Genomic DNA, 13,733 nt, shown 5'->3' on the forward strand with positions numbered 1-13,733 from the left:
AGGGGACTTCCATTTGTGCTTCTGACCGCGCCCCACAAATAGGGGTGGGCGGTGACCTTTCCTTACATCCAACTGTTTCCTCAAATCCAGTTGTTAGTGGGAAATGACTGAAATGTGGCTATCCTCCTACTCCCACCTTCCCTATGGAATTCCCCCCTCTCCTACTCTCTCCATTAGTTAGGACTCCCAATTCTGATTTTAAGTACGACGCCAAGATGCAATGAAGAAGCCAAACGGACGCTAAGAAACGACGCTCACAAGGGCCTTTTACCAGGTCACGCTCCCTCATCAAGCTCCGCCCACTCCATCCGCCCAGTCCCCGCGGCATGCTGGGACATGTAGTCTTTGAAGGGGCAGCTGCTTTGGCCGAGTCTCCTCCCCCAAGCTGCCTTTCGCCGTCGGGACGTCGGGACGTCGCGTTGCTCCCGTCTCTTGCCTCCTCCCTCTTTCTTTTCCTCTCCAGAAGCTCACTCCCAGACTTCCGAGAACCTTTTACGACATTGGGTCTCAGAGTCGGTCCGGGCGCCAGGTCCACTTTTCGGCAAAGTGACGTGGACGTCAACAGCAATGGCGGAAGGAGAAGAGGTCCTGCCACAGCCAACGTCGAGCGGTGACGGCTGGTGAGTGAAAGCCTAGGGCTGATTCTTTCTGCCTCTCTATTCTTTCTGCTCACCATCCTGCCTGTCCCTGAGGCACCAGCAGGCTCCGACCTGGAATGGGAAGACCCGTCCTGGGCAAAGTCCAGCGCCCTGCCCCGCCCCCTCTGCTGGCCAGCTCCTCTCAGCCGGCTCCATCAAATCGAAGGGTCTAAGGCCGGACTCCAAATGATAGGGGTGTCGTCCAGGTATTGGGCCTCAGTTAGGTCCTCCTGTTTCGTTCACCGGTTTCTAAAACGCGCTGGAGAGGGTGGCTTCAGGGCTGGGTTTGGCAGGAGTCCCTGGCCCGGGGCGTTAGAGTAGGTTGGTAGGGAACGAAGTTAGAGCTGAGGCACTAGAATACCATTTGAAGAAGACACTTGAAATTAGCACCGCAACGTTTGCCGGAGAGGTTGAGAGATACCCCCAGGGAGGATCCCTCCCACAGAGTTGAGATATTTTTTATATTCTAGTTTTTATTTCTTATTTTGCGTTTCAACCGTTTCTACCATTCGTCTCACACAAGTCGACTTTTTTTTTTTTTTTTCCTGTCTCTTTATTTCTACCGCTCAATCTACACAGCTTTTGGACGTTTTGTGGATATTGCTCTTGCTGCTCCCAAGCCTTTGCATGCTTACCTGACTTATACTCGGAGCTGTGGAGGGGGCGGGGACTTCCAATAATTTTTTGGTAGACTTTAGTCATTTAGTGTCGTTAATCTTTGGGAAAGGCTCCTACTTTTGAAATAGTTAATCTTTACAATACATTTTTAAGACAAAAATATATGGAACCTTTAGAAGCTTGTTGAGTTTGTATATTTAACCTAAGTATATCGACCACATGTATTAGTTTTAGATTTGCTTTTTCATCATCTGACATGTATGTAGCTCATGTAATAAGTTGTTTGCCTAAAAATAATACAGGACATTTTACACATGGACTTTTAATACTTGAGAAAGAAATGAAAATCATTGAAAGGGATAGATAATATAATAGTTGAGAAAATCAGTTCTCAGCAGACGTCTGGCATCACCTAAGTTCATGCATGTACTCTCCAAGGTGTAGTAGGAAAACTCACTGGTGACCTAGATGGAGTTTCTTTTCTCAATTTGCTTATGTTGGAGCTGTGACAGGTAAACTCAGTAACAAGGTAAAGTTGATCCAGTTCTTTGGGAATGTGAAGGTGTTATGGGATTTCAGGGGACAGAAACCACTTCCACTTGCAGTCATTAGAGAAGGCTTCATGGAAGCAAAGGTGTTTGAATTAGACCTTGAAGAATCAATAGGTTTTAGACTAGTGCTGTCACTAGAAATATAACATGTATGTAATTTAAAATTTTCTCTTTTTTCCCCCTAAGATTTTTATTTATTTATTTTTGTAATTTTTTTAAAAATTTATTTTTGAGACAGAGAGAGACAGAGCATGAGCAGGGGAGGGGCAGAGAGAGAGGGAGACATAGAATCTGAAGCAGGCTCCAGGCTCTGAGCTGTCAGCACAGAGCCCAACACGGGGCTCAAACTCACGGACTGTGAGATCATGACCTGTGCTGAAGTCGGACGCTTAACCAACTGAGCCACCCAGACGCCCCTTCCCTAGGATTTTTAAAGTAATTTCTACACCCAACATGGGGCTCAAACTCACACTCCCCAGATCACGAGTTGCATGCTCCATTGACTGAGCCAGCCAGGTGCCCCTGAAGTGTAAAATTTTCTAGTAGCCACATTAAAAACTAAAAAGAAACAGTTTAAATTCTTTGATTTATATCTGAAACATTATTTTAACATAGGATTGTTCAAAAAAAAAAAGCCAGTTAGATAGTTTTACATCTTTTTTTTATACGAAGACTTCAAACTTTCACGTGTTCCTTACCTTTACCCTACATCTCATTTGGATCTAGCCACATTTCAAATGTTAAATAGCCACACATGGCTAGTGGCTAACATGTTGGATAGTGCATTCAGATTAACAGATGGGAAAGGCCTTTGAATGGAGTAATAGCATGACCATGCTTGGGCAAGAAAACGAAATGATTGTTTGAAGAGTAATGACTAGAACTTCATGAAATTGGCTGTCTTGAAAGTGTGTATTGTATCTAACTGGCTCTGATCAGCTTATTGGAGGTCATGAGGAGAAGTGTTTCTAGAGTTAAGGTATCTTTGAGGAGTTCTTAGGATTGTGAACAGGAGTCTGTTCACAGAGGCAAGGAACATGGAATTAATGGTTGTTAAAGGTAGCATTTGTTCTCTTCTAGGGTTGCTCTGTCTTTTGTGTGACTTTCTATTTTTGTTGTTTTTATTTTCATGAATGGAGGAACCCTGAGGTGTTCAATGATTTCTCCTCTCCTTCTGTTCTCATGTAATCTTTGTCCATTTTCTATGCTCACTGCACTCAGTGGTGCCCTGTAGGAGTGAGTTTGAATGTAGAGAAGACATTGGATTTGGAGCCATAGATTTGGTACAGCCTCTGTTCTAAGACTAGTGAATGGGTTGTTATGGAATGGGAAGGATTTACTCTTTTTTTAAAAAGTCATGGGGCGCCTGGGTGGCTCAGTCGGTTGAGCGGCCAACTTCGGCTCAGGTCATGATCTCTCAGTCTGTGAGTTCGAGCCCCACATTGGGCTCTGTGCTGACAGTTCAGAGCCTGGAGCCTATTTCAGATTCTGTGTCTCCCTCTCTCTGACCCTCCCCTGTTCATGCTCTGTCTCTCCCTGTCTCAAAAATAAATAAAACGTTAAAAAATAAATAAAAAAATTAAAAAGTCATATTTTTATTGCAACTTTTTCAGCTGGAAATGTTTCTGAAATATGTTATATATCCGATTGCCTAACCTGAACTTATCTCAGTGACTTAGAGCCATTCAGTTTACAGATGTAAGTGTATAAGAATAAAACTAGGTCCCTGTCCTCAAGGAATTTGTGGTCTAGTTAGAGGAGGCACATTTAAGAATGTCAGTTACTGTTATACTTCTGTAGTATAGTGAGACCTATCTAGGCAGATAGGGTAGATTGTTGCTATGTTAAATGGACCCAAAAGCCTTCCCTTTTTGAAATTGCTTTTTATTTTATTCCCTGTTTTCTTTCTTTGTTGTTAGTGGTATTTCCCAGTGTTCTTTGTTTTTTTGTTTTTTTTTTTTTTTAATCTCTGAAACTGGGTAGCTGACCACATTAAAATTATGTATCAATTTGCAAAAAGGCTCAGGGTGGGGACTGAAGATCTTGAAAGTATGAGAGGACACTTATTTACTGATCTTCAGTTATGTTCTAGGTTAGTGCTTCTCAAAATTTAAATGTGCATTGGAATTACCTGAGGATCTTGTTAAAATGTAGATTCTGATTCAGTACATTTGCTTGGGACCTGAAATTCTGTATTTCTTTTTTTTTTTTTTTAATGATTTTTATATTTATTTTTATTTATTTTTTAATTTTATTTTTTTTAATTTACATCCAAATTAGTTAGCCTATAGTGCAACAATGATTTCAGGAGTAGATTCCTTAGTGCCCCTTATCCATTTAGCCCATCCCCCCTCCCACAACCCCTCCAGTAACCCTCTGTTTATTGTTCATATTTATGAGTCTCTTCTGTTTTGTCCCCCTCCCTGTTTTTATATTATTTTTGTTTCCCTTCCCTTATGTTCATCTGTTTTGTCTCTTAAAGTCCTCATATGAGTGAAGTCGTATGATATTTGTCTTTCTCTGACTGACTAATTTTGCTTAGCATAATACCCTCCAGTTCCATCCACATAGTCGTAAATGGCAAGATTTCATTATTTTTGATTGCCGATTAATACTCCATTGTATATATATGCCACATCTTATTTATCCATTCATCCATCGATGGACATTTGGGCTCTTTCCATACTTTGGCTAATGTTGATAGTGCTGCTATAAACACTGGGGTGCATATGCCCCTTCGAAACAGCACACCTGTATCCCTTGGGTAAATACCTAGTAGTGCGATTGCTGAGCCACAGGGTAGTTCTATTTTTAATATTTTGAGGAACCTCCATACTGTTTTCCAGAGTGGCAGCACCAGCTTGCATCCCCAGAGATTCTGTATTTCTGACTGACTAGCTTCTAAGTTATGGCAATTCTGCTGGTTCATGGACCACATTCTTCAGTAAGGTTCTGGATGATGTGCAACTCAAAATGAGTTGGCCAGAGGAATGTATCTCTATATGTTATATAATCTGTTATATTTTGTCACCTAACACATTATGCTATAATTTATTTGATTACATGTTTTATCATTGCTATTTACATAGTGAACTTCTCAAGTGCAGTGGCTGATAGCAGGTGGCTCAATAAATGTTTATTGTCTGCATAACTTTTGTCAAATCATGTGCAATAACATACCAAGCTGTCATTTCATATACATTTTCTAACTTCATTGTTTTTGTGAACTGTGTAATGCTCTGCTTGTATAATGCTCAACTTTTATGGAAAACCATGGATATCAAAAAATACTCAGCTCACTTTCTGAAACTGCAGCCACATTAGCTCAGAGCATATGGAGAAATACTTTAAAAATATTTACAACGAGTTTGAAATTATTTAAATTTAAACAAGCTACAGATTTGTAAAATTTAACCATGTTAAATTTTTATAGTTCAAAGATTGATAATTACTCTTCTCGGTATTGAAGAAATTGGCCTTGGATTTGAACATGTTTCTCATTTTCTGAGGCTTTCTTCCTGACATAATGCTTAAAGATCTAGTCATGATTTAAAAAATGTTTTCTGGGGGTGCCTGGGAGACTCCGTCAGTTAAGTGTCTGACTCTTGAATTTGGTTCAGGTCATGATCTCACAGTTGTATGATTGAGCCCTGCGTCAGACTCTGTGCTGGGAGTGGAGCCTTCTTAAGATTCTCTCTCTCTCTCTCTCTCTCTCTCTCTCTCTCTCTCTCCCCCTCTCCCCTCCACTCACTCTCTTTGAGTGTGCGCACACACACTGTCTCCCTCTCTCTCTCAAAAATAAGTAAAACATTTTTTTTGTATAGATATTAATTTTACAACAACTGTTGGTATTCTGAGTTTGTTTAGTTTAAAATTTTTGTACAATATCCACGTTAAAGTCGTGATTTTAATTTATTGCTAAACTCTTCTTAAAATTATAAAAGTATCGGTTCATAAAGAAGCTTCTATTCTTAATTTGAAATGTGAATAGAATTGTTTCGAGAATAATAGCGTCTTTTTCAAAGTTTTGTGCACTTTGTATATAGTGCTTTCAGTGCTTCCCATTTCATAGGCATTGAAATATGAGGAAAGATTTAAGGAGTAGGTGATTGCAATTTCAAAAATGATATAATCAATAAAGAAATACATTTAATATGAAAGAGAATGGAACTCATTTAAGGTGAATATTGACAGCTTGTGGTTCTGGGCAGACTAGATATTACCTTACAAAAAATGAAGAGGAAGAAAAACCTCGTCTTGAATTAGGTGTTTGGTTTTTTTTGATGTTTGTTTATTTTTGAGAGAGAGAAATCACACAAGCAGGGGAGGGGCAGAAAGAGAGAGGGAGACACAAAATCCGAAGCAGGCTCCAGGCTCTGAGTGGTCAGCACAGAGCCTGACGCGGGGCTCGAACTCACAAACTGTGAGATCATGACCTGAGCCAAAGTTGGATGCTTCACTGACTGAGGCACCCAGGTGCCCTGAATTAGGTGTTTTTAAATAACAACTATTTGATTTGGTAAGCTGTAAGTATAGTGCAGGAAACAATTAGAAATTAAGAAGACTTAACTTGTTTATACTATTTACATTCATGTTTTTCTTATAATTCAGATTTTACTGTTTTTAAAGATAATTCCTAAATAATAATTAACTTCTAGGATTTTGCATCTGTGGATGTTTTAATATCCACAGGTAAGAGTTAATAATTGGTTTTTGAATGCCAAAAAATGGATCCAATATCATTTAGTTTTACTGTAGAGAGTACAGGTGCCTTCCCCATCTTGGAGGCAACTTAGGTAATTCTGGCACACCAAGTTAAGTGTACTGCAATATGCACACAGCCAACTTCTGTCTCCTGAACAGAGTTGATAAAATATGCTTGGCAAATCATTTCTGGTGCTTATGCTAAACTGTGGATTCTACTTGGTATAAACCAAAAACAGTGGCTTCCCTCATGTATCAAAAAGCAAAATAGAGTTTAGCAAAGCAGTTATAAGGCATTCAGCAAACACTAACTAAATACTGGTTATATTCAAGCTACTGTGTAGTGTTTTAGGAAAAAACTGAGACAGATTTAAAACCAGAGTTCGCAGTGTTCTGTCTTGCTTGGGCACTTCAATGTTTTCATCTTTTTAGCCGTAGTATTCAAATAATATGTGAAGATATCTCCTAAAGATACCTAAATATTGGTGTTTTGGGAAGTTATACACTCTAGCAGAGTAGAATAGGATTACACAGCTTGAAAAGGGACAGTGCTTGAAGTGACTTAGATATTGAGAATTATAAGTGGAAGATAAATCAGTCCCTTATGTTAGGCTTACAAGAGAAATTGTTTCTTGTGGAAATGCAAGAGCAGTAAGTTAGGAGTCAATATTAAGAAACTTATTTCCTGAAATTTGATGTACATTTGTTTTTAAGAGTCTAACCTTTGACCTGAGCTGAGAAAATGATCAGTAATTAAATCACTTGTTTCAAGTCTTCTTTCTTTTTCTTGAGGGTTAAAGGAGTTTTTCTTATTCCTAAGCTGACACGGCATTCCATAGTTGGGTGGGAATGCTGTAGTTTGTGTTTTTCTTGGTTTAAAGCAGTTGTTACATAAACTAATTGGTATGGTGATATTTAATAATTTTAGCAAGAAGATATAAGAATATATGTTTGTGTAGGGCTTTATCTTGTATGTAATGCTTATATATGCTGTCTCATTTGGCTCTTACAACAATTCTATGAGAAGTGGAAGTTATGGATTATTGTAGTTTTCTTGTTAGAGATGAGAGGACAGGCTTAGGGTGGTCAGGTGACAAACCCAGTTAGTAGAACTTATATCTCTTTAAGCCCTGTGCTCTTTCTAAAGTTGAATGCATATATGTTATGTATTTCACATATAGTTGAACAGACACCTAGAAAGAGCCCAATTAAAAATATGGTATTCCTATATTCAATCAGTCTTGTGTTTTGAAAGCCACAATATTCCAAGATGTACGTTGTTGAACATATATATTTGTTACTTGTGGCACCTATAAAGCTGTAAGGATATGCATACCTTGTCTGTTATATACACAAGAAGGGACAATTCATGATTGATATGGTGGGAAGTGATACAGAACATTATATACTATAGCTTTGTACCTTAGTTTTCATAATGTGTTCTCATAGCCTTGCCAAAAATAGATTAGTTTTTTGAACTTGAAATATTATGGTTATATAGTACACCTAGATAATATATACATATATAATATATGTTGTATATTTAAATGTATTTGTATGATAAATTATATGTTAAATATATATTATATAAGTAATATAATTATATTACATATATCTAAATCATATATAAAATAGAATTATTATTTATAGTTTGTGAGAGTATAGTAGTGATATTTAATTAGAAAACATAAGTAATTATACAGCTTACTAACTTTATTAGCTCAGTAATTTTTCTGTTGTTTTTATTCAGGGATATTGGAGAAATAAGAAACCTAGTTTTAAAATAACTCTCTGTGGTTACTTTCCCTTTTTGGGAATTTCTAGCCTTTGTTTTGAAGTATAAAAGTGACCCATAGAAGAATGTATTTATTTCAGGGGCGCCTGGGTGGCGCAGTCGGTTAAGCGTCCGACTTCAGCCAGGTCACGATCTCGCGGTCCGTGAGTTCGAGCCCCGCGTCAGGCTCTGGGCTGATGGCTCGGAGCCTGGAGCCTGTTTCCGATTCTGTGTCTCCCTCTCTCTCTGCCCCTCCCCCATTCATGCTCTGTCTCTCTCTGTCCCAAAAATAAATAAAAAACGTTGAAAAAAAAAATTAAAAAAAAAAAAAAGAAGAATGTATTTATTTCATATAGTGTGTAATTAAATACCAGAAATTCTTGAGCTTTGTATTGTAGATTCTATTTACACGTAACCACTGACATGAAAGTAAATGAGACTCTCTTTAGTCAAATAAATTATCATTGATGGTTGGAATCCAGGCTTTAAAAAAATCTGTTATGTATTTCTTTGCCAAATTAATCTTCATTGGTAAAGCACCCTTGGAAAGACTTGCCAAATGATGTAAAGTGTTGTCACCTCACTTGTAGTAGTGTTCCTTTATTTTCTGAAATGATAGTTTCCTGTTGGAATGAGCACTGGGTGTTGTATGGAAACCAATTTGACAATAAGTTATATTTAATATATTAAAATAAATAAAATGATGGTTTCAGGGAAAGGAATATTGGTAGTGTTTCTTCTCTCATTACATTTTGGATAAATTGGAAATTCGTGATAGAAGCAGGTAATGTGCTGTTTTGTGTTGACTTGTGCTGCTTTCATCCCGTTCTTTCTCTTGGGCAAAGGACATACTCTATTTTCCAAATAAACCACTGCTTCGATTGGGGGAAAATAATCTGGTGCCTTTCTTTGTGCATTGAAAGTCCTGGAAAGTCACCTCATATGTATAGAAAAGAACAGTATGTTAGGAACTTTTTATTTTAAGGAAGCATGAAAGAGGAAAGGATTTAGAGCAGTCTGTAAAGTCAGCTTCTCATTAGTAGAGAAGATGTTCTTCCATTTTGTAAGCAAAGTCTTACAGCAAATGCATTGCAACATTACACATCTAAAGTAAAGTTATGACAAACAGCTTCTTCCTCCTTCTCCTCCTCCCCCTCCTCCTCCTCTTCTTCTTCTTCTTCTTCTTCTTCTTCTTCTTCTTCTTCCTCTTCTTCTTCTTCTTTTTTTGTTTGGCTGAGGCAAAAATTCCTGAGTTTTTTCATAGCAAAAGGGGCACACCCCATAGGTACCATTGGTGCAATTTGATCTACATGGATTATGGATCAAAAATAAGTCTGAAGATTTAAAGCATCTGTTCCATTTGTAGTTAATTTTAGTAGTTTACAGAGCAGCGTTCTGTGATCTGTCTCCTTTGCCTGTTGCACAGTGCTGAAATACTGTAGATACAATTTTTTTTGTTTGGCTTGTCAAGCATAGAGGACTAAATTTACACTTTTCTTAACTTGGCACAAGATCCCGCTTAAACAAATTCTGGAGAGGATTGCATTATTTGATAAGGGAATCTCCCAAAACTGCTTTTGTGGATCTGATCCTGATACAGAGTTTCACTAATTTTTTTTAAAACTGGTGAGTGAGATGTTTTTTTCCCTTGGCATTCAAATATACAACTTGTTAAAATGCTGTAAAAAGTATGTTGATTCTGACAAAAATCCAGAACTTCAAGATTTCACAGTTACCAGATTGTGCTCTCAGATTGTAAGGCGTTGTGGCCATTTCTTAATGTGTCTCATACTATTTGTTGTTAGAAAGTTTTGATGGTTTGAGATTGGTATTCATTTATTTATTTTTTATTTTTTTTAACGTTTATTTATTTTTGAGAGACAGAGCACGAGCAGGGGGGGAGCAGAGAGGGAGGGAGACAGAATCTGAAACAGGCTCCAGGCTCTGAGCTGTTAGCACAGAGCCTGATGTGGGGCTCAAACTCATGAGCCATGGGATCATGACCTGAGCCGAATTCGGATGCTTAACTGACTGAGCCACTCAGACGCCCCGAAATTGGTATTTAGAAATAAGTTACACGTGAAGCACCGGGCTGGCTCATTTGGTAGAGCATGTGATTCTTGATCTCAGGGTCATGATTCAAGCCCTGCATAGAGCTTACTTAAAAAAAATAAGTCAGAGAAAGATAAATACCACATGATTTCACTCATATGTTGAATTTAAGAAACAAAACAGATGAACATAGAGGAAGGGAAGGAAAAATAAGGTAAAAAAAGAGAAGGAGGCAAACCATATGAGACTCTTAAATACAGAGAACAAACTGAGGGTTGCTGGAGGGGTGTTGGGTGGGGGGGATGGGCTAAACAGGTGATGAGCATTAAGGAGGGCACTTGTTGGGATGAGCACTGGGTGTTCTATGTAAGTGATGAATCACTAAATTCTACTCCTGAAATCATTATTACACTATATGTTAACTAACTTGGATTCAAATACATTTAAAAAATGAAAAAAAATAAAAATAAGTTATGCACTTATAAGTTATGCATACCTTATGGTCACTGAACTTCATCTGTATGTCTACTGTACAAGTGAATGTGTAACAAAGTTGTCTTATTTCTATTTCTAACAAATGTCACAAAATATTTAGGAACTAATTAAGGAGTATTGGTATGGTAGTAATTTGTAACCAGTGTGCCAACAATAGCAAAATAAGTTCAGACAAAGCTTTTGATGCTGATGTCTCATGAGTTGGGCATTAAGAAATAACACAAAGTAAGTCATGAAACCACAACTTAATATGTGCAACTTGACACTGTTACACAGTCTGTTGGTGGTCATTTTTGAGTTTTAAGTAACTGATCAGAGGTTTGTGCCAAACAAATTCCAACAGACTACGCTTCAGAAAGGAGCTGCTTTTGATGAGTGGGTTTTAGATAATAGGACTTGTGATAAAACCTTGGAATAGCCAGCTAGAATGTAGGCTACATGAAGCATGACTTTTTAAAGAAAAAAAATTTGTTTTCATGTTTATTTTTGAGAGAGAGAAACAGAACTTGAGCGAGGGAGGGACAGGGAGAGAGGGAGGCACAGAGTCTGAAGCATGCTACAAGCTTTGAGCTGTCAGCACAGAGCCCAGTGTGGGGCTCGAACCTATGAGTAGTGAGATCATGACCTGAGCCAAAGTCAGACGCTCAACCAACTGAGCCACGCAGGCACCCTGAGAGCAGGACTTTTTGTTCACTGCTAGATCTCCAGTGCCTCACACAGTCGCCAGCAGGTAGTGGTGCTCAATATAATTTATTGAAGGTTTGAAGAAAAGAGTACTTTTGGCAAGGAAGGAAAGAATTCAGAACAAGGGTTAGAGAGAGATATAGGAAAGTTACTGGGAACTGAAGGAGAGTGTTTTAAGGAGAGAATCTAACTTTGCAGATATGTAAAGAGGACAAGGACTGAGATGACTGATGACTTTTTGGAGCAGTTTCCGTAGAGGGATAAAGGGTTTAAGTGAATGGGGAGAGAGTAAGTTAGAGATGAATGGTGACTACTGTTTTCAGGAAATTGAATTGTAAAAGGAAGGAGAGAGTTAACTGTTTGCTTTCAAGTTTATTTATTTTGAGACAGAGAGTGTAAGGAGGGTAGGGGCAGAGAGAGAGAAAGAGAGAGAGAGAGAGAGAGAGAGAGAGAGAGAATCCCAACCAGGCCCCTCTCTGTCAGTGTGGAGCCTGATGCAGGGCTCGAACCTATGAACTATGAGATCATGACCCGAGCTGAAACCAACAGTTGGATGCTTAACCGCTGAGCCACCCAGGTGCCCCGAGAGATGACTTTTTGAAAGGGAGTAGGTCATGTATAGGGCCTGTTGAATAAACAAATGTGGTGAAAATGTTTGAGGAAAGGAGAATAATCATCACAGGCTATATTGTTCTTTACATCCGTGAATGCAAGAAGTTCTGAGTCCATTTTATCTCTTGGCTCTGTTTAATAATGCTACTAGACTCAGAAGTTTGAGTAATATCCTATGCAGTAGAAATAGCATGTTTAGGATGTTTACATAGCAGGCTTTGGGTTTTTAATGATTTCCTCAGTAGTGCAGCTTTTAAATTTTTATTTTTATCAAACAATAATATACCTTAGACCATTAAAAAATCTTTTTTTGGCCCCTCAAAAAAAAGGGTTTTTTTAATGTTTATTTTTGAGAGAGAGACAGAGTGTAAAAGGGGGAGAGGCAGAGAGAGAGGGAGACACAGAATTGGAAGTAGGCTCCAGGCTTTGAGCTGTCAGCACAGAGCCTGATGTGGGGCTCGAACTCACAGACCAGACCACGAGATCATGACCTGAGCTGAAGTCAGACACTCAACCAACTGAGCCACCCAAGCATCCCTTATTATTTTTTAAATAGTTTCCCCGTGTGTGTGGGAAAGAGTGGGTGGGGAGTAGGAATAGTATACTATTTCTTTTGAATATATATGCTGTATGTTAACTTTAAAACTGCCCTTAGTTTTAAACTTTACACTTTACACTGTGGTTAATATGTTGAACATTTTCCATGTCATTAATTGTTTTTCAGCATTTTAAATTGTTGCCTGGTATTCCATCTACTGATTTAAATCAGTTCCTCATTTTAAGAGAGCTACATTGTTTTCATGGTTATAATAAGCACTGCTTTGAACATGCTTTTAGCTGAATCATTTTACTCATTCTCAATTTTTGTTGACTGAAAGAGTATAAATGTTAAAAAGGAATCCATAAGTATTTAAATTATTCAACACTACAAATATAATCAATACAATATTGATATAAATATAATCAATATTATAAATATACTCAAGCTTGGGGCACCTGGGTGGCTCAATGGTTAAGCTTCTGACTCTTGACTTCAGCTCAGGTCTTGATCTCATGGTTCATGGGTTTGAGCCCTGCGTTGAGCTCTGCGTTGACAGTGCAAACTCTGCTTGGGATTTTCTCTCTCTCTCCCTCTCTCTCTGCCCCTCCCCTGTTCTCTCTGTCTCTCTGTTTCAAAATAAATAAACCTAATATATACATATACGTATGTATATACTAACTAATGCTTTACTGACTAATGCTATGTGCAAAGTAAATGTCCTTCCCATCTCATTTCTCTGAAGTAGCCACCTTTCACAATTTTGTTTCTTTTTCTAATGGATATTGCCATACCCCGGACCCACCTCCGGTCCCTAACAACTACTGTTTTTTTTCTGTCTCTGTGATTTTGACTATTCTAAATACCTCAAATAAGTACAGTATTTGTGTTTTTGTGACCGGCTTATTTCACTTAGCGTAAAGTATGCAAGATTTATCCATGTTGTAGATGTGTCAGAATTTCTTTCCTTTCTGAGACTGAATAATATTCCTCTCTGTGTGTGTGTGTGTATGCCATTTAATTTATCCACTGAAGGATATTTGTGTGTGTGTGTGTGTGTGTGTGTG

The 13,733-nt window shown here is 38.2% G+C and overlaps 1 protein-coding gene across 2 annotated transcripts in view; it reads left to right on the plus strand.

Annotated features, from left to right (window-relative positions):
- Positions 1–313: 313 nt before the first annotated feature.
- Positions 314–13,733, plus strand: part of TBC1D23 (TBC1 domain family member 23) — a 59,200-nt gene continuing 45,780 nt past the window's right edge. The window contains exon 1 of one of the 2 annotated variants that reach the window (XM_049629343.1): positions 314–620. In XM_049629343.1, coding sequence (XP_049485300.1) covers positions 568–620 — 53 coding nt within the window. In that variant the 5' untranslated portion in view covers positions 314–567. The remainder of the gene's footprint in view (positions 621–13,733) is intronic. The other variant, XM_049629344.1, reaches the window with a different exon arrangement.

This window comes from Panthera uncia, chromosome C2 (genome assembly GCF_023721935.1).
Source record: "Panthera uncia isolate 11264 chromosome C2, Puncia_PCG_1.0, whole genome shotgun sequence".
Lineage (NCBI taxonomy): Eukaryota > Metazoa > Chordata > Mammalia > Carnivora > Felidae > Panthera > Panthera uncia.